Source organism: Sturnira hondurensis, unplaced genomic scaffold, assembly GCF_014824575.4.
Source record: "Sturnira hondurensis isolate 20B ecotype Veracruz unplaced genomic scaffold, ASM1482457v3 Scaffold0016462, whole genome shotgun sequence".
In the NCBI taxonomy this organism is placed as follows: Eukaryota; Metazoa; Chordata; class Mammalia; order Chiroptera; family Phyllostomidae; genus Sturnira; species Sturnira hondurensis.
Genome location: NW_028089093.1, coordinates 9719950 through 9740269, shown reverse-complemented (window position 1 = coordinate 9740269; position 20320 = coordinate 9719950). Strand labels below are relative to the sequence as shown.

The following is a 20320-nucleotide window of genomic DNA, read 5'->3' as shown; positions in this document are numbered from 1 at the left end:
TCTATTCCTTTTCTACAGAAAGAATCTATCTAAATGTAGTGATCAGTTATGTTTAAATTTCAAAGTTTTAAATTTCCACACTTTTATTAGTGAACATCAATCATGCAACAAACACGCATTTTACTAATGACAACCTCCCTTGAAAACTGAGGTGGTGAACTGCTTTGCTATTCTGTCTCCATCCTTGCTTTTCTAATGGCATCTAATAAATATCCCCACCCCAAACTCAACGTAACGAAACTGAGCGCTTTCTACCCTCACGTTTCTTGTTTAGACTCCTGTGCCGTCATCTACTTAGTATTCTAGTTCGGAGAAAATACAGCCACCCCAATCCTCCTCCCCTCTTCAGTAATCTCTTCCCTGTCCAGTTAGCATGTTATTCCCTAATATCTCTTCATGACTGTCCCAACACTAGGATTCCTACGACAGCTCAATTAGAACACTAGTAAAGCATGTCATTTCCATACCATGAACTTTCCATCTGCTCCCACACACTTCATTAACTGACAGCCCTTGGTCTTTACATTTCCATCGGTGCCCCTGTGTTGCTATGTCCCTGCCAAGCCAAACTGCCTGCAATTCTGACAACGTTCTATGCAGTCTAGCATACTTCTGTGCCCCTGTCCATGGAGCTTCTTTTTATGTGAATTGATTTGCCTTCTCTCAAATACCTCCCTAGATTCTACTTATTCCTCAAAATCCTGTTCTCATGGAAATGCCACATTTTCCTGAACTCCTTTGGGTAAGTGGGATTCCTCCTCCATGTAGCCCCAATAATACACTCTAAATACCCCGTAGGGCCATTACAATGGCCCTACCACATTGTACTAGAGATGATAGTTTAGTGTATTCTAGAGCTCCTTAAGAGCAGATGGTCTTAATTATTTCTCTAATTCCAGCTCTCGCACTGTGACAGGAAATTGTGAGACGCTTAATAAATACTGGCTGAATGAACAAATGAATGAACCAAATAATCAGACATTTCCAAGACTGTTTAGAAGATTCACTTAGGGAATAACAAAGTCAAATTTGCAGAAAAGGTCACATGTAAGGGTTTCTTCAGTGATTCAGCAAATACAATAAAAATTGTGTGCTGATGCTGAGCCAGCCATTTGCTAGTTGTTAGTTATAGTAATAAAGATCTTGACACCAGCATCAGCCCGGCAGCTTGCATACATTTGAAGCTTGCTGAGTGTCGAATTCTGCAAATAATCTTGTTCACAATCCTCTGATGAACAGACCGCAGTGACCTCCACTGTATAGTGAAGAAACCCAGGTACAGAGCCATTAGGTCCACTGTTGCGAACCGTCCTGCCTGGTTTCAGGAGTTGTAACCACCTCCCATGGATAAGGCTGAGTGAACGACCTTTGGACTGTGAGCCACTAAGGAGACAAAGCTTATCTCCCTAACAGGAGCACTGCTTCATCCATCTCTGGTTGGCCCCCAATGCTTGGTCGGTTAGTCAATGACAGGTAAGACCCCTTGGGGAGGGGGGCTGCAGCAAAGAGGGGGTGATGGACCCACGCTCCCTGGCTATTCTGACATAGCCTGAGTCCCCATTTCCATCTGGGAGAAATGCTTTCTGCCTCTAATCCACTTAAGCCTAAAAACCTATGACGGGGAGGGCAGTGCAGCCCTTTGCCGGCTAGAGTGGTTCAGGGTGAGCAAGCATAAGAAAGAATTTGTAAAGTCCTGTGAAGCCTGCTTTGCTAAGAGTGCTTTCATTCATATGATAAGGGTCTGAGCAGGAAATGAGTGTGTCTCCCAAAGTTTCTGCAACCCCCTTTCCTGACAGACACTGACTCAGACTAAGCCCTCAGATTTCTTTGAAATGTTATCTATTGTTTGATCTTTGCTGCCCGACATTAATTGATGAGCTTTACCTGTCTTCCTGTGTGTTATGAACCTAATAAGAGCCATTGAGGAAGAGGTTCTTGGTCCTCCTTTGAGAGATTGACCACTTCTCCTCCCCAAGCAGATCATGTCTTGGCAGTTTTATTTTCATCTGTGGCGGACAGGGGGACTTGCAGGCAAAGTTTCCCCCACAGACCACACTCTCACCCATAGTGAAGATACTGTATCTCGAGAGACACAAAACTGAATGATGGCTCCTGTTCTCAAATAGTATGAAGTAAAAAACATGGCATGGACATTTGAAAACACAGTCCTGAGTGAGATACCTGCATTAATGTGGGAGGAGGCACGCCAGAGTCCAATAGTCTAACTAGAGATATGGGTGGGCAAATTGTTCAAGGGAGTGTTCCCTGAGGAAGGAAGTCCTGCTCTGGGCCTTACCTTCCTATTCAACTTACTGTCTACCATTTGTAAAGTACATATAGGAACAATTTAAATACCCCAGTTATATGTTTCCAGACAAATACTGTGGTAACTGAGATAAGAAAAAAGAAATGATATTCTAAATACACCGAATAAGTGTTAAGTGCTTATGCAAAGTTAAATTATTACCATATGTATTTAAACATATTTTGAAAATATGATAGGAAAAAAGATTTAAAAGGAAAAATATGCATTTGTATGCCTCTTGAATTATGATTTAAAAATATGTGTAGTTCAAAGATTTCTATTGCCTGGATACATTTGCCTTCTGAACAATGAAAAACAGCTCTGTTATCTAACCCTAGATAGCACTGACTAACAGGATAATGAAATTAAGTCTCTGCAATTCAATAACAAAAGGAAAAGGAAATGGTACCAATACTTACATTGAGCAGCTGTTCAAAAGCAAAGCTAAAGCCCTTCTTATAATCTGTAATCCCTTTTGCTGTGATATTATTCACGGCATCTTTCAGTACTTTCTTATTTCTTACATTTGCTTGTACAAGGTGCTGAAAACAGCTTACATCCTGGGCATTGCTGTTAAACTGCAAAAGATAAAATAGTAAGTATAGAAAACAACATTAAAATCAACCATGTAATTTTTGTTGAATGTACTATTTTTTTTAAGATTTTATTTCTCTTTAGAAGGGAAGAGAAGGAGAGAGGGAGAGAAATATCAATGTATGGTTGCCTCTGGTGTGTCCCCTGCCGGGAACTGGCCTGCAACCCAGGCATGTGCCCTGACTGGGAATCGAACCACGATCCTCTGGTTCTCAGGCTCTTGCTCAATCCAATGAGCTACACCAGCCAGGGCTGAATGTACCATTTATACTTCTCAATTCCAATGCCCTGCTTTATCTTTAAAAAATACAGAAAACACTGGAAACAAAAGTACACTAAGAACCAAAGAGAGGTTTTCACCCGAGCCCCCAACTCATAGTGTAACTCTGAGCCCATCACTTACCTCCTGCAGCCTGGTTTCCCTGATTTTAAACCTGGGATTTTCGTTACGCAGTCCCTTCCAGCTCTCCAATTTTATGAGCATTTAGACAAAAACAAATAACTAAATAAGATGTATCAATAATCCAGAAGTGATATGGTGATGGCTGGGCAGATTTCAGGGAGAAACTGAGTATTCTACTTGCCCCTCATAAGGAAAAGCTAGGTGGAAAAGTAGCACACTGAATTTAAGGAAGAGAAGTTTAATAATTTTGAAATTTGAGCATAGAGTCTTCCTATGGGGGTTAAAACAGGAAAGCAATTTGAAAAGTGTCAAGGTCACCTGGTGGCCTTTTGGAACGATCACTCTGGAAGTTTTAAATAGTTTGCAGTGGAATCTGGCAGGCAAGCAAAGCCCAAGAGATTCCCGAGGACAGTTGCTGTTGTTGAGTGCTGTGTCCCTGGACAACAAAGAGGGTCAAGAGAAGAGAACAAACTCCAACTCTACTTGCCCCAAATCGAAAAGATAAGAAACAATCCCCAAAGTAATTTCACCAATTTCATAAAATGTATTCACACAGTTTATTGGATATTTCCAAAAAGGTAAGAACAAGAGTACTGAAATAAGATTCAGAATTTTATCATTTAATAACTTTGCTATTTGTGTGAGTCCCTTAGAATCCTAGAGTTTAGATGGTCCTATCTTCAGAACAAAATAACAAAATCATTCTTGCTAGAAGACAGAGGGCTTGCCAGGTAAAGCCTGAAGATACTCTCATATCAAAGACATGTAATTAAATGATTTTAATAGGTGAATCACAAGCCAAAAGACAAATTTTATAAGCAATTATATACCCTTATAAATATAATGCATCATGTTTTTCCTCTGAAGGTCACTGCAGTGTAATTACAAGGTGCATCACACTTTTCCTTCATCCATTAAGCAACTAGCAGGTGTGTTATATGTCAAGAATTATAGCAGGTGACAGTTTTGTGCCTTCAGACATTATGCAAACTGGACATGCATGTACACACATGGACGTTTGTATGCATGTAAACACTTACATGGTATTTCCTATGAGCTGCCTTTACTGTGTACTGTATGAATATTAATCATTCCTCTTGGTGAATGCCCTACAAGATTAATGCTGTCATTATCCACGAAGACACTTAAGGATAGTGAAATTAAATAATGTGTCCATAGTCACATAGCAAATAAGTAATAGTCCATGAGAATTCAGACTAGCACTGAGGCAGAAGAGTATGAGATTTTAACTATTGCCACACTGCCTCTCAACATATAACAATAAATTATGATTATTTCAGAAAAAGAAATAATATTTTGCTCCAGGATACCATATCAGGGGAATGAGTTGCAATGTGAATTATGAGTAGGGGGGAAATTTTCCTGGAAGTGGCCTTTCCTGAGAGCCCAGAGAAATGTTTCATTGAAGACTATGGAGGAAGAACATTTCAAGCAAATAGAACAACATACAAAAAGGCCCTGAAATTGTGGGGTGGAAGAGTTTTTGGGGGGAAACATAAAAAATAGTTTAATTCAGTCACATATGAAGACAAATGATAGAAAATGGTTCAGAGAAGGAGGAAGAGGCTAGATCATGCAAGGTCTAATGGAAATGCTGAAGAATTAGGATTATTATTTTTTTTTTGTCTAATAGAAAGTCACAGAAAGATTTTAAGCCAAATTCAAAATAATGTAATATACAATTTTAAGAAGCCATCCTAGCAATTGTTTGGAAAGTGGATTTAAGGTGAGCAAAATTTAAAGGAGAGGGAATAATTAAAGGCTATTGTGGTAACCAAGCAAAACATATAAATTGACTTTGTTATTTGCACAAATGGTCTGAAAAGAAGGGATTCCAGGTCTATTTTGGAGGAAGAGTCAACAGGAAGTGGTGGCAAACTGGGTATGCAGCTGAGGAAGAGAGGAGTGTCCTGATGACTCTCAGGTTCCAACCTGGGGATCTGGATCGCAAGGACTAGAGGAGGGACTCGAGGACTGGAGGAGTAGGGGAGAAAAGACAGAGCTCTAGTGAAGGGACATTTTCAGTATAAGTGAGCTATGCAAATGGGATATCGAGAAATCAGAACATGTAAGGCATGAGGCTCAGGATAAGTCTTGGGTAGAGTTAAAAATAAATCCTTCAGCATAGACATTTAGTTTAACAAATACCATGTGAATTAAAAGTGAAGTAGGGGAGTAAGTGTTAAGTTGCCATGGAGGCAAAAGAGAAGCAAGGTACATAGACTGTATTGGGTGTCAGAGAGAAAAAAATGTCTTCAGAAAATGACATTGCAGAAAAGGCTCCAGAAGATGACATTGCAGTTCAGAGACAGAGAAGATGGGGATTTGGCTAAACTCATCCCCCCCATCTACACAGGCAGAACCCAGCGGAATGCATTGAAGAGCAATGGGAAGTGATAGCATGTGTTGAGGATCACCTTCAATGGGCCTTGGCTGGGAAGCAGAGAAGAATAGGGTGGTACCTGTACAGGTAAACCTGGGGTCAGAAAAAAGGCTGCCTTAAAGTGGAGGGTCTTGTCCTGGCTGGTGTGGCTCAGTTGCTTGGAGCATTGTCCCATAAACTGAAAGGTCACAGGTTCAATTCCCGGACAGACACGTACCTAGGTTGTGGGTTTGGTTGGGGTGTGTAGGACAGGCAACCAATTGCTGTTTCTCTCACATCAAGTTTCTCTTGGTCTCACTCTCTCTCTCTCCCTTCCTTCTCCTCTCTACAAAATCAATAAGCATGTCCTTGGGTGAGGGTGAAAAAACAAATTAAAATGAAGGTTCACTAGAGCAAGAGGAGATTGATGTTAAACAGCAAAGAAAGGAAAGGATACAGGAAATAGAAAAGAGGTGAAAAACAAAGTACTTGTGCAGGCAGGGAAGGACCGGATGCAGCTGCATCTCTACAAACAACCCTTGAAGAAAACATGTACTGACACCACAGTTCGAGGAAAGCACAGTGGGAGCTGAGTACAGGTTTGGGGGGGACACAGATCTGGTGTTGAAAAGATGATGGTTACTATCTATGTGTTTTGTCCCCAGTGAATATGGAGGCAAGGTCATCAGGATGAAGTAAGAGGGGAGATGGTTTGGAGAGAGTGAAGATTAAGTAGTGAATAAAATTGTACTGCACAGATAAATAATTTGAGTTCTTTCGTACTTTTACATTGAACATTACTTTCAGGTATATATATGAGAACAAAGCTCCAATATATTTTACTGTTTTCTATAAATTTGAATGTTTAAAACTTAGTATCTTCTGATCTAAATCTAATTCCCACTGCTTATTTCATCACTTCCTGTTCTTTGATAATGAGACACAGTCTTAATCTACATGTTCTGTTCTGAAAATAAAAGAATGTGAGAATTTCTATGTTAGAAAGTAAAAAAAAAATTGTTTACCAATATATAAATAGCAAAATGTCTAACTGTAGAGAATTACTAGCTACAGTTATAGGAACTGTTATTGATTTAGTTAAAACATGAATTATGATAAAATTATGGTAAGCAGAAAATGAGCATTAAGTAACATATTGGCCCGAGTCTTCTGATTGGCCTTGACCTGCTTTTAACACAGAAAAGTGAAACATCTCATTAAGTCGTTTTAACACAAGTTGATTAAATGTAAATTCAATTCATTAAATACAAATTCAGTGGTGTATAGCAAACACTACAATTATATTCATAATAAAACTCATAAATAATGCAGATAAAGAAATAACTTACAAAGTGTAAGTCCCTATAGCAAATCTTAATTTTGCTAAGGGATCATAAAATTTAAAAGTCTAAATTAGATAAGTACATATTTTACAGCCATCTGATACTCATCTGCTTTTAGAACAAAAAAAAACCAGGTTTATTTTCATGAACTAAACTTGCAATCTTTGTAACACTTGCCTAGATTTTATTTTATAAACCATATATTTTATATACACACCACATATATATTAAAAGCCATAGAACAAAAGTTTGACAACATAGCACTATAACACTTTGAAACATTATATAGTGAGTAAAAATAAGAAGCTCTGCTTTTATCGTCTATTAAGAAAATGTGTTTTATAGCCCTGGCTGGTGTAGCTCAGTGGATTGAGTACAGGCCTGTGAACCACACAATCAGGGTTCGATTCCCAGTCAGGCCACATGCCTGGGTTGCACGCCAGTTTCCAGCAGGGGACTCACGAGAGGCAACCATACATTGATATTTCTCTCCTTTCCTCCCCTCTAAATATAAATAAATAAAATCTTTTAAAAATTGCTTAAAAAAGAAAATGTGTCTTATAAAAATGTATTTTCAACTAATCCTAAATACGAATTAAGGTATCAGAAGCTAGCCACATTTTGGACACCAGAGGGCAATGCAGAGTCAGCAATTTAAGCTGATTCCTTTTCTGATCCCCCAATATTCAATCAAGTAGGTCTCTTCTAGAACTGCTGAGAAAAATCTCTGTGAGCATCTGAGAGAGGAAAGTGTGTGGGGTGACGTGAGCGTCTGGTTAGAAATCACGCGGAACTTTGTAACTGGTGCAGCGTGTGGACGCTCTTTCAGTTCCCCGTCCCCATATCCTGTTCCTCCTGCCGCAGTGCTCTGCGTCTCCACAGCAGCTGGTCGTCCCACTTAACTCCGTGTTATTTCCTTATAAAAGGCTTTCATGACCTTCCCTGACTAGGTCAAATCACATCATCATAAGCTCTCCTAAGCCTAGATTTATCTTTTTTATAGAACATACGATAGTTATAATTTCATATTTCTTTATATACTATCTTAACTGACTGGATTAGAAGCCTATGTGGTCAAAGAAAATGGCCCTCCCACCACTGCACCCTCAGGCTTGGCATATAATGGGTACACTATACATGTTTACTGAGTATATGTATGGAGTTTAAGCAAATTAGAAGATGGTACAAAATGTTAATCAATAATCAAGCTATAGACTTATTAGCATAGAGACTGTATTTTAGCTGTGCAATATGTGTTTACACTTGTACATTCACAATACAGTCTTTTCAAATAGTATTAAAATAGTCAAATGAAGATGCACGTAAAACGCCTAGCATAAAGTCTGGCACACAGTAGATCACTCTATCACTTAAAAATCATTTTAATATAAACATTGGTATACTCAGTATTGAAATCAGAATGGGTTCCTAGGTGCATGAGATTCAGATAAACAATATCTGCTTTAGTGAGCTTCAATTAAAGTTCACTAATGAGATGATACAAGTGCCTGTCAAACACTAGTTTAATGTTTAAAACATTCTCTGAGATAATCATGAAGACTAAACTTCAAGGAACGGTCATATTAAATATGGTAGTTAAGTATACAGAAATTAAAAGATACTGTAGGACCAAAACAAATGGTTACTATCTCAAATAAATTAACCTAAACACTTGGCTTTATAAAGACAGTACCTATTTCTGCTGTAATGTTCTCTGATGGATAAGAAACCATTCCTCAAAAACGTTTCTGAGAGCAGCTCTGCTGCCCTTTGGATTGGCCCGGGATACAAACAGAAAAGTGCTGGTTTTGTCCTGACATGTACCACGAGTCAAAGCAGCACCAAGTTCCTGAGGGGCAACCTTGTCTAGGAAAGGCACCTGTAACACACCTGGGTCGGACACCAAGTTTCCCCATGAGAAGGCTGGTGGACCCAAATAGCTTTGCACTAAAGCATTAAGGATTAAAAAGGATCCTGAAGGTAATATTCTTCCACTTAGAACTGCTAAGAAAGAAAAGTGGCCCACTTACTATGTATCTGACCACTCAGCATGCCTTTCATTTCCACCCCTTCACCTCATCCATGGATTGTAAAATCCTATGAAGGCAGACTTGCTTTGGGGTACTTTGTCATAAAACATTCTTTAATGGGCAAAATGAACATAATTTATACGTCCTTGGTTTTTGAAAAATTGTTCTATATCGAAATTATTCATTAGAATATGTTCTAATGATCTCTTCTCTCTTCTTTTGCCTGTAAAAAAGACAGGGCAAAACTGTGGGCTCAAACTTTGCCGGCGATCAGCAAAAACAAGAACTTAAATCCAGACTGGCCTGCTATGGAACATGGCCATTTTTTAAATTAAAAAGTATAAAGAAATGCGTTTACATAATTTAACTAATTAATTTATATAACAAACTTAAATTAGGTAAAATAATTAATTTAAATAAATTATCTAAATTAAATAAATAATACAAATTGCATATGAAGTACGAATTAAGGTATCAGAAGCTAGCCACATTTTGGACACCAGAGGGCGATGCAGGGAAAAAAATAAAAGGAAAGTGAACACAAGCTAGGATCTTCAAAATCTTGGTTAACTTTTATTCCTATTAAAACACTTTTTATTTATTTTGAATCTAATATTTTTCATAATAAATTTAGAAACTAGAAAACGTTATAAGAAACAAAATTGTTATCCTAAAACCCTGAGAAAATGGTTTGGTAACACTTATCCATACACAGATTTACATATTCCCAGTTAAGAATGATTTTAAGGTTGTTACCTATTGCCAAGTTATGTCCCAGAAATTTTGAGTCAATTTACAAGATATGTATAACAACCTTATTTCATTGTAATAAGCACTTAATACTTTTATCACTAAGTTATAAGTACAAGAGTAATTCAATATTTTAAGTACTTGAATTTATTTGATGGCTAAAAGTAAAAATTATCTCATATTAATTTTCATGTAATCTTATGAATTGTAAGTGCTATTTTTCCATTTTGTTTATCAGCTTACAATTTGAACATATTCCTTCAGATTTCTTAAAATAATTTGTTGCTTAGAATACTATCTGCCAATGAAGTAAATATTCATTTACAGTCTTTACAAATATTTGATGACTTTGTTTGCTTATTTTACAGTTTGGTGTTTAGTCAAGTTGGAATTTACTTTCCCAACGTTAGTATGAGGTGGCGATTACATCTTTTTTTTCCAAATAGCCAATTTTAATTTTATTGCAAATTTATTGGTTCCTGATCCATTCTTTACAATCAATTAAGATTTGAGATACATCTAAAATTTTATACCTTTCTTCTTTCCATTATGTCACTGAGTTTTTACTTTTTAATATTATTTTTATATATTGTTTTATTTAATTCTTATTCAAGTACAATTTTCTGTTTTATATTCCCAGCCCCGCCCCACCCAGTGCTCCCCACCTCCCTCCCATTTCCGCCCCCACCTTAGTTATTGTCCCTGTGTCCTTTATACTTATTCATGTGAGTCCCTCCCCTTTTCCCCTATGATACTTTTTAATATTAATACTAACAATATTAGCCAACATATATTGAGAATCACAGTTGTGCCAAGCTTAGCACTTTACATGTATCAATTCAATGAACCTTCACCAGGCTTATGGTTTCAGTTTTAACATGGTTTCCCCTTTACAGCCGAGGAAATGAGGCTTAAAGTCACAAAGCAACCAAGAGTCGGAGCCTTACTTTTCACCCAAACACCTGACACACTGCTGTCTGTGGTGTCTGATCATGTTCAATGTCTACCGGAAGAGTAAGCTGCCATACCCTGTCACGTCACTTTCTTCTCAACCGTCTTCTTAGTGAGCTTTGGAACTATCTTTTTTTCATCAAGTTAAAATTGTATTTACCAATAAACTTGAGAAAATCTGACATCTTCACATGACTCAGCTTTTCATTCCAAGAATTATTCATTAATACTTCATTTATAATTGTACCTCCATTTCAACACTTTTACATACGAGGTCTGTACAGAAGGTATCCCTCCATGTACTATAAAATATAAAGACATTTATTGCAGAAGATGTAAGATACAAGAAACACTGTACATAGGACAATGATGCTTCAGTCCCCTTCAAAGTAGGCACCTTGGGACCTCACGCAGTTCTAATTCCCATCAGCTGCCCTGTTGTATTTTCCTGAATTTCATCTACAGTGTGAAATCGCTTCCCTTTCACAGGTGATTTTAGTTTTGGGAAAAGCCAGAAATCACAGGGTGCCAAATCGGGGCTGTAGCAGGGCTGAGTTACCTGAGTGATTTGATGTTTTGCCAAAAATCTCTGTACAAGATGTGATGCACGAGTGGGTGCATTGTTGTGATGAAGCTGCCAATCACCAGTTGCGCAGAGCTGTGGCTTTCTGAATCATCCGGATAGTGTCCATGGAGAAATGCTCAAATTTAACGCAAAATTTCATGCAGATTCATTGCTCTACTCAGCCATTTTGAATGTGATGGCCACAGAGTACATATGCGCACTCATCTAGTGCCCCTACTAACTAGAACACTGAAGTGGTCATCGTTCACGCATACACATTCCAATCTACTCTCCTTGGCTGCCAGGTAACACCGATTTCAGAAAAAACATTCTTGTTATGTTAACAATGGCTGACTTTCTGGACAGACCTCGTATATTTCACATGTTCTTCCCTATGTTAAAGATTCAGGTCCTACATATATTATTAAAAGCACTACCAGACAATGAAAATTACACCTAAATTATAGAGTATCCACCACTCAGAACCATCAGAAATCAAGTTGAATGGAAGTCTGACAACTACAGAATTAAAGAACCCACGTCCATCCAGACTAGAACAGGCTGGTCCCACATGCATGTGTGGTGGATAAAAATTCAGTAGGAACGTCTCAGGAGCAGTGTCCCAGCCCCACACCAGGCCCTCCTACCCAGCCAGGTTCCAGTGCCGGGAAGAAAAGTCCCCACAACTTCTGGCCAAAAAAAAAAAAAAAAAAAAAACCCCAGCAGGGATTGAGTCAGTGGAAGAAATTTCTTGAGTCCCAAGCAGTTCCTCATAAAGAACCCAGACATGTACTTACTCAGACTCACTTCCTCTGAGCTCCAGCACCAGGATAGCAACTTGAAAGGCTCCAGGCATATGGAGAAGAACTGAAGTGTCTGGCATCACGAAAAGAGCTGGGGGACAGCCTTCTCCCAGAGAGAAAGGCAGGCAGAGCCATGGAGTTGAAGGTGGATGCCAAATCTGAGACTCCATCAACCTAGCTAACACTGTTTGCCATGCACTAGAGATCCCCAGAGAGTCTATCCCACCAAACTTACTGCTGTTAACAGTAGCTTTTTCAGATGAATGGCTGGTCTTGGTTCATGGTTCACAATTTTCTAAATCCTTTCAAACAAGCAACAGCTGGTCTCAGTGAATTCCAGCACCAATACTTCCTGCTAAGGGGCCCCAGGCCCGGCACTGGCAGCAGTCAGCCTAGATTCACAGCTTGGCTTCACCTGGAATCTCTAAGCCCCAGAACAGGTAGCAGCCATCTCAGCTTGCTCTATAGCTCAGGCAGAGTGGCCCTAGGCACAAAACATAGTTGGGGGTTGGCCGTGGTTTGCACTGTCCAGGAAACCCCAGGGCCTATGTAACCAGTGGATAGCTACAGACCATGTCAGAGCTCCACCACCCTGCCCCTGTACAGCTGGTTCTCCACAGAGGGCAGAGGTTGGTGGTCAGTGGTCACAGCCAATCCTTGCAACTGAATGGCTTGCTTAAATCCCTCCCACTGAGCTGTCAACAGCAACCAAGTCTCAACTACAAGAGGGTGTACTCAGCCCATATAAAGGTCACACCTTGATTACCCAGCTTGAGTGATACGGGAGGCTGTGCCACTGGACCCTACAGGACACCGATGACATTAGGCCATGATACCAAGACAGGGAGTCATAGCAGCTCTATCTAATATAGAAACAAACATGGAGAGGCTGCCAAAATGAAGAGAGAAAGAAACATGGCTCAGATGAAAGAACAGATCAAAACCCCAGAAAAAGACTAAACAAAATAGTGGTAAGCAACCTATCAGATGTAGAGTTCAAAACACTAGTTATAACAATGGTCAAGAAACTTAGTGAAGACAACAGAGCATAAATATGATCCAGTCAGAAACAAAGGATACATTCACTGAAATAAAGAACAATTTACAGAGAAACAAAGGTAGAATGAATGAAGCCAAGAATCAAATCACTGGTTTGGAACATAAGGAAGAAAAAAACAACCAATCAATACAACAAGAAGAAAAAAGAATTTAAAAAAATGAGGACAGTGTACACAGCCTCTGGGACAACTTCAAGCATTTCAACATTCATATCATAATAGTGCCAGAAGAAGAGAAAGAGCTAAAAACTGGAAATCTCTTTGAATAAACCGTGAAAGAAAACTTCTCTAATTTGGTGAAGGAGATAGACATGCAAATTTAGGAAGCAGCACACAGTCCCAGAAAAGAGGGATGCAAAAAGGTCCACTCCAAGACATATCAACACCAAAGTGCCAAAACTTAAAGATAAAGAGAGACTCTTAAAAGCACCAAGAGTAAAGCAGGTAGTTTCCCATGGGGGAGTTCCCATAAGACTGTCAGCTGATTTCTCAAAAGAAACTTTGCAGGCTGGAAGAGATGGTCAAAAATATTTAAAGTTATGAAAATCAGGGACCTACAGCCAGGATTGCTCAACCCAGCAAAGATATCATCTAGATTTGAAGAGCAGATAAAGAGCTTCCTATAAAAGAAAAAACTAAAGGAGTTCATCATCAACAAACAATTATTGCATGAAATGTTAATGGGACTTCTTTAAAAAACAGAAGATCAAAACTATGAACAATAAATTGACAATAAATACATACATCTCAAAAATTGAATCTAAAACACAAACTAAGCAAAGAATAACAGAGATAGAATCACGATGCAGAAAGCATTTTGATGGTTGCAAGATGGGAGGGGGACACAGGCGAATGGGTGAAGGGATGAGAGATTAAGAAGTACAAATAGGTAGTTCCAGAATAACCAGGAAGATGTAAAGTACGGCATAGAAAATGGAGTAGCCCCCAAACTTACACGCATGACCCATGGACATGAACAACGGTGTGGGAATTGCCTGAGGGACCGGAGGGTTTGGGGTGGAAGAGGGCAAAGGGGGAAAGACTGGGACAACTGTAATAGCATCACTGATACAATACGATTAAACAAAATAAAAAAATGAAAGTACTACTAGGTACTTCATGGCTTTTCCTAATGTTGTAAATTTGATTTTCATTTCTATCACTAATCTCTGTTCAGAGCAAAGCAGAAGGTGTGGTCACCCACTGTTAGAGACACCAGGACAATCTCTGCTAGGGGCACTTGGAGGCTTGAACACGCCTGTCCTCAAATCAAGTTGCTGTTCCTTGACACTGGATGCTCCTGTGCAGTATCTTGAGTCTACTGTTCAAAAGCATTCATTTTGCTAAAAGAAAAAACCTCTCCATTTTTTAAATTCAATTTAAAAAAAACAGATCTAGTTCAGGTGCTGCCACTAATTAGCATCAATGGCCACAATTGATTCAATTATTTCTTAACTTTAGGTTTCTCCTTTCTCAAAGAAAAGGGAAAGCCCCTCACATTCTAAAATCAGCTCATTTAGATCTGATAGTTTTAACTATCAGGAAAAAAGTATACCAATAAGTAGGAATAATAAATTATGTATATGTCAAAAATGGCAACAATAAAATAGTAAAGAGGTTGATAGCATTATCAAGACAAACTTGTTTGCCTATAATTAGAAATCATTGTCCATGAACATTTTTGATAGGTTTTAATTTTTAAACCATTCTTTCCATTAACTTGAACTTTAATATAGCCCAAGTTCAGCCCCCTGACCTCTGGAACAGTGACTACATTCCTGCAAGGGTCCCGAGTGTCACTTTAATATATTCTATTTGCACGCTGGTACTCAAAACATTTAAACCTTTCATTATATGCCTTTAAAAGAATTCCAAGCAATTGAAAGTGTGCTATTCTCTTAGTTTTTTGCTTTAGAAGTAATTTCTCTTTAGATTCCTCATTTATCTTTACATGATTGTTATGTTTCTCAATCACCTTTAAATCAACCACCATGCAATCCTGACTTCACACCTCTCCTCCCACCACATATATAGGCAGGGTTTTCTCCACCATTCTTAAGATATAATGATCATATGAGTATTATTTCTGTTAGAAATACTTTTTTCATGTCCCTGTGGAAATCTGGATGTCAGCTCCCAAAGATGAAACTGTAATAAAATGACCAAAGTTCGCATACTCTTTGTTCTCTTCCTCTTTACCAATACTGTGATGCAGAGCTGGCCAATCTGTTTAATATTTCTATGGTTCTTACAGGTAATTACTTGGAACATCTTCCCTAGTTGAAAAAAGAGCAGTTGTGGCGATGCCTGATTTGGCTAAAGAACACAATGAGAAGGACATACATAACTACTGTATTTGCGGATTTACAGATATTGCAACACTGATAATATATTTGAAGATGACTCTAGTCATTTAAAAACACAAAGATATATACTCGCTGATTGAAATCTGTTATAAAATTCTGATAGCTATGTAGCCCTCCTCCACCCCAGCATGGTTATGATTGAAAAAGATGTGGGGTCAATTCAAAAAGGGCCATTATGTGCCTTGAAACGTTCTATATAAAGTAACATTTTAGCAAAACAATGTCTCTATATTCAAAGAATCATCCATTATTGGCATAAAAGGAAGTAGATACATTAAATAAAAAAACTGCACATACACACTATCAGGTGGAGAGAAATGCTATAAAGAAAAGCAAAGTGAGATAAAGTGATAGGTGATAATTGAAGTGAGAGATTACGTAAAGCTGGAAAGCTGTTGGAGATAGGGTCACAAAGGAGGGTCTGTCTGAGTAGAAAGCGTTTGGGCAAAGACCTGAGAAAAGCTGGGGGATGAGCATGATCTGCATTGTGAAGCATCAAAACTCAGGGTAAACAGAAGTGATTACTAATTTATGAATCTCTATAAGACATGCACCTACCAGAAAAAAACTGATCTGTTTTCAAAGGTTATTAACATTACCAGTGAGTTCTTTTAAACATAAAATAGCATCTGGGGTGAACAGAAAATGGCCAGCTGAAGTTGAAGGAATTATATTCAACCTAACTCAATTTTATTGAGATCAAACATAAGAGTATATGAGGTCTGTCCAGAAAAAGTCCAGCCATTGTTAATACAATGAGAACAACATATAGTTTGAGCAACATGAATGTAACCTGGCAGCCAAGGAGAGTAGACTGGGATGTGCATGTGTGAACAATGAGGACTTCACTGTACTAGTCAATGGGGGTAGTAGATGCTGTTGAGTGAGCCTGTGTACTGTGTGGCTGTCAGATTCAAAATGACTAAGTGAGTAGAGCAACAAATCTGCATCAAATTGTGTATTAAGCTTGAACAGTCCTCCACAGAAACTATTTAGATGGGTGATTCAGAAGGCCACAGCTATGGGCAACTGGTGATTTCCGGCTTCATCACAACAATACATCTGCTCATTCATCATGTCTCATGCAGAGTTTTTGGTGAAACATCAATTCACCCAGGTGACTCAGCCCCACTACAGCCCAGATGTAGCACCCTGGGACTTCTGGCTCTTCCCTAAACTGAAATCACCTTTGAAAGGGAAGGGATTTCAAATCATCAATGAAATTCATGAAAATGTGATGAGACGGCTGATGGGAACTGAGAGAACTGTGTGAGGTTCCAAGGTGCTTACTATGAAGGGGAGTGAGGTGTTACTGTCCTATGTATAGTGTTTCTCTTATCTTATATCTTCTTCAACAAAAGCCCCTATTTTTCATAGTTACATGGCTGGATAGTTTCTGGACAGGCCTCTTGTGTTTATGTATTTAAAATACATATTAAAAAACTTGGGATATGATATAGCAGAAATTAATAAAAACATACCTATACAGAGCATAGGGTTAAGCAGGAGAGATTTCATAAGGAGAGAAAAAAATTTGGAATATATTTTAAAGCGTACCATAAGCATGTATCATCTAACAAAACACTAGAAAAATGAGCGAATTGTAGGAAAAAGCAAATGCCAATATTTGTATCTAAAATTTATAAGATAGCATGAAAACTGTCACTGTGACAAAGCTCTTCACAATGGAACATACTACAAAAAGATTTTCATGTGTTAGTGCATGTCTTCAAGCTCTAGTGTAGATGTCAAAATTCTTAAAATGCTTTTTTAGTCCCTTAAGAATTCGCTGAAATGGGATTTTCGCTATTCAAAATTTAAAGTAAAACATATGCATTTACTAATACGTACCTTAGTATCACTTTATACCTGCTAAATAATTAGTAGCCAATATGATAGTTTAATTTACTGAAATAACTTAGCAACTCTGCTAAGGCTATACAGTTCAGATCAGCCCTAGCCCACCTCTTTGCTGTAACACAGAAGTAAATGAATAAAGGTACTTTGGAGAATTTTACTGACTCTTCATGACTCATTTGTGCTTACTGGGCATGGAGTCTTTTCCTAGTCCTTCAAGCCCCCAGCAAATAAGTCAGTAACTTTTATATTTTTAAAATAGCTTAGTTTTAAAAGTATTCCCTCTGCCTCACCATAAGTATCTCTTTGCTATTTCTAAAACTACAAAGTGCAACTAATTTCTAAGTACTAAAATGCATCTTTAGTGTACCATATAATTAATGGAAAAATATTTATCATGCTTGTCAACACCTTCCTATAAACTCTCTTTTTATTTGCAAAGCAATTAAGTTATCCTTTGGCAATCTCTCTCTTTTTTAACTAAATAACCTTGACTACTTGTCCTGTTATTATAATCCCTAAATTTGTCCTTTATTTTGTTTTTTTTCCTTCACAGTCTATAATTTCTTTTGTGTGGAATTTAAGTGAAGAAATTTTAAAAAGCAACCATATTTACTTGAAAAAGTATGAGATGGAGCTTGAGTTTTTTTAAATAAACTTAATTTTACTCCTTCTTCTTTTTTTAATACCATCCTCCAAAAAGCAAATAGCTACAAAATAAAAACATGCATAAATATCCATAGCAGTGATAATTCTATGAAGTACCAAGATATTAAAATCTAAATCAATAATAATCATGATTATTTATAGAAGCCCCAGGCAGATGCCCAGAGCTTTGCAAATGCGCTCCCTAAGGCACCCAGATTCCCTTGTTTCCTCATCGCTGAGGAATTGCTTGGGGGACGTGCTAAATGCAGGTACAGGGTCTTTAGACCTGGGTGGTGTTTGAGATTCTGCAGTTCTCACCAGCTGCCAGGTGCTGCTCATGTGGCTTAGCTAGGGCCCTTCTTTAAGTAGCAAGGTATAAACTATAATATACTCATCTGTTCACACAAATGAGATACGAATCAACATAAAGTTCTCCCGAAATCTAAATGGATGACTATTCTATAAAACACGAAATGCAGTAAGTCTCTTAGAATTCATCTGTCAGAAAACTGTATCGGCATGCCAAATATCTTTTATTTTACTTGATCCCTGGCAAAAATGGGGCATGTTTTGGAAGGGTATAAAAATAACTCTTAAATGTAAATGGTGCAATAACTTACAACAGTGCTCATTATCACATGCAGAAAAGTTCCTAAATTACTGAGAAAGCCATTAGGCATATTTCAGAAGGAAAACTATAAATTAAAGCTCATAGGAAAGGGAACAATCCAAATCATGTCTTTCTCGCAGACACCGTGCAAATCCGTATTTAAACAACTCCCACTCTGACATTCATTGGTGTTAAACTGCCAGGTCAAGAACTGGCAAGTGCCTGAGATCTCATCCTACTTGCAAGCTAAGGAGTTAGTCTCCTACAGTTTCAGAGATACCAGCAAAAATATACAAGTCCTGGCCAGAGACAAAAGGCAGTAGCCAGAGTGAGATCTACAGGGTCCACAGGAATAACACCTGTGTGAGTGTGGTTGGTAGGGTAAGTGAATGTGTCACATGAGATGGACAGCAATTTGAACCTTTCACCTAAAATGCCATAGGGTGTGCTTGGGTGTGATATTGTGATGTTATAGAAGTGCATGCTTGCGACTTTATAATAAAAAAAATCAGTGTTATTTGTGCCAGACTCTATTTGCACCCAAATCCTAGTTCCCTCAGGTAGACAAGAGAAGGGCCAGAGGTCATCTGCACCTGCCATAGGTGTGTTTCAGGCAAGAAATCCCATGATGAGGAAGCCCCTGATCCTGACCAGCAAGAGACCACATCTTTTTTTCTTTAATCCTCACCTGAGTATATGCCCATTGGTTTTAGAGATAGGGGAAGGAGGGAGAGAAAGGAAGGGAGAGAAACATCAATGCCAGAGAGAAACAACAATTGGCTGCCTCACACTAGTCACATCCAGGGATTGAACCTGCAGCCTAGGCTATGTGCCCTGACTGGAAGTTGAACTGCAACCCTTTGATTTGCAGGATGACACTCCAACCGACTGAGCCACACTGGCCAGGTCAGAGGAACAATATCTTACTCTACAATGTAAATCTCTTCTGAGGAAGAAGACATTTCTACCTTCCCCATCCTGGAACGTGCATAAATCTGAGCAGATAGGTTGTTAATTCTTGAAGAAATGTGACAGATTTGTGAAGAACTGTCTCTGGACAGTTGGTAGACAAGTCCTGGAAGAATATGATGATAACAACAACAATAATGCCCTATAAAAGCACTTTACGTGTATCATTTCATTTGGTGCTCAATAATATTTTGGCAAGTTAAATACAATTCTGTCCTTTTCAAAGAGCAAGATTTATAAGCCTTTCATAACCTGTACAAGGTCATGTAACTAGCAGTTTTACAGGTCAGACATGACTCCTGTACAATTCAGTGAGTACATCTAAGAGGCAGAATTGTCGGAGAAGAGTGGGAAGTTGGTCACTTAACAAGAGGTGAGCCATACTAATGTTGTCACCAGGTCATGATCATCTCCTCCCCACTCCCAATAGTGGCTTCGGTGCCTCACCTCTCATTTTGCACTACATTGGGAGATTGTCACTCCTAAACTGTTGTTGACTGACTCCAGTCTAGGCAGAGGGGAGGGCTTACTAAGAAAATAAAGACGCTTTCTCACAATTAATACCAAGTATATTATAAGGAATTATATTTTGATTATTTATTTCTGATGACTAGTAGAAAACAGCATTTTATAACGAATGCAAATTAGAAAAGCTTTCGGGAAGAAAGTCGACTCAAGGATCCTT

The 20320-nt window shown here is 38.4% G+C and overlaps 1 protein-coding gene across 6 annotated transcripts in view; it reads right to left on the bottom strand.

The window, feature by feature from the left end:
* The window catches only part of CACNA2D1 (calcium voltage-gated channel auxiliary subunit alpha2delta 1), a 472005-nt gene that overhangs the window by 91607 nt on the left and 360078 nt on the right, over window positions 1-20320 (bottom strand). For all 6 annotated transcript variants that reach the window (XM_037066145.1, XM_037066146.1, XM_037066147.1 and 3 more), the window contains exon 11: window positions 2725-2883. In XM_037066145.1, the coding sequence (XP_036922040.1) occupies window positions 2725-2883 (159 nt within the window). The remainder of the gene's footprint in view (window positions 1-2724; window positions 2884-20320) is intronic.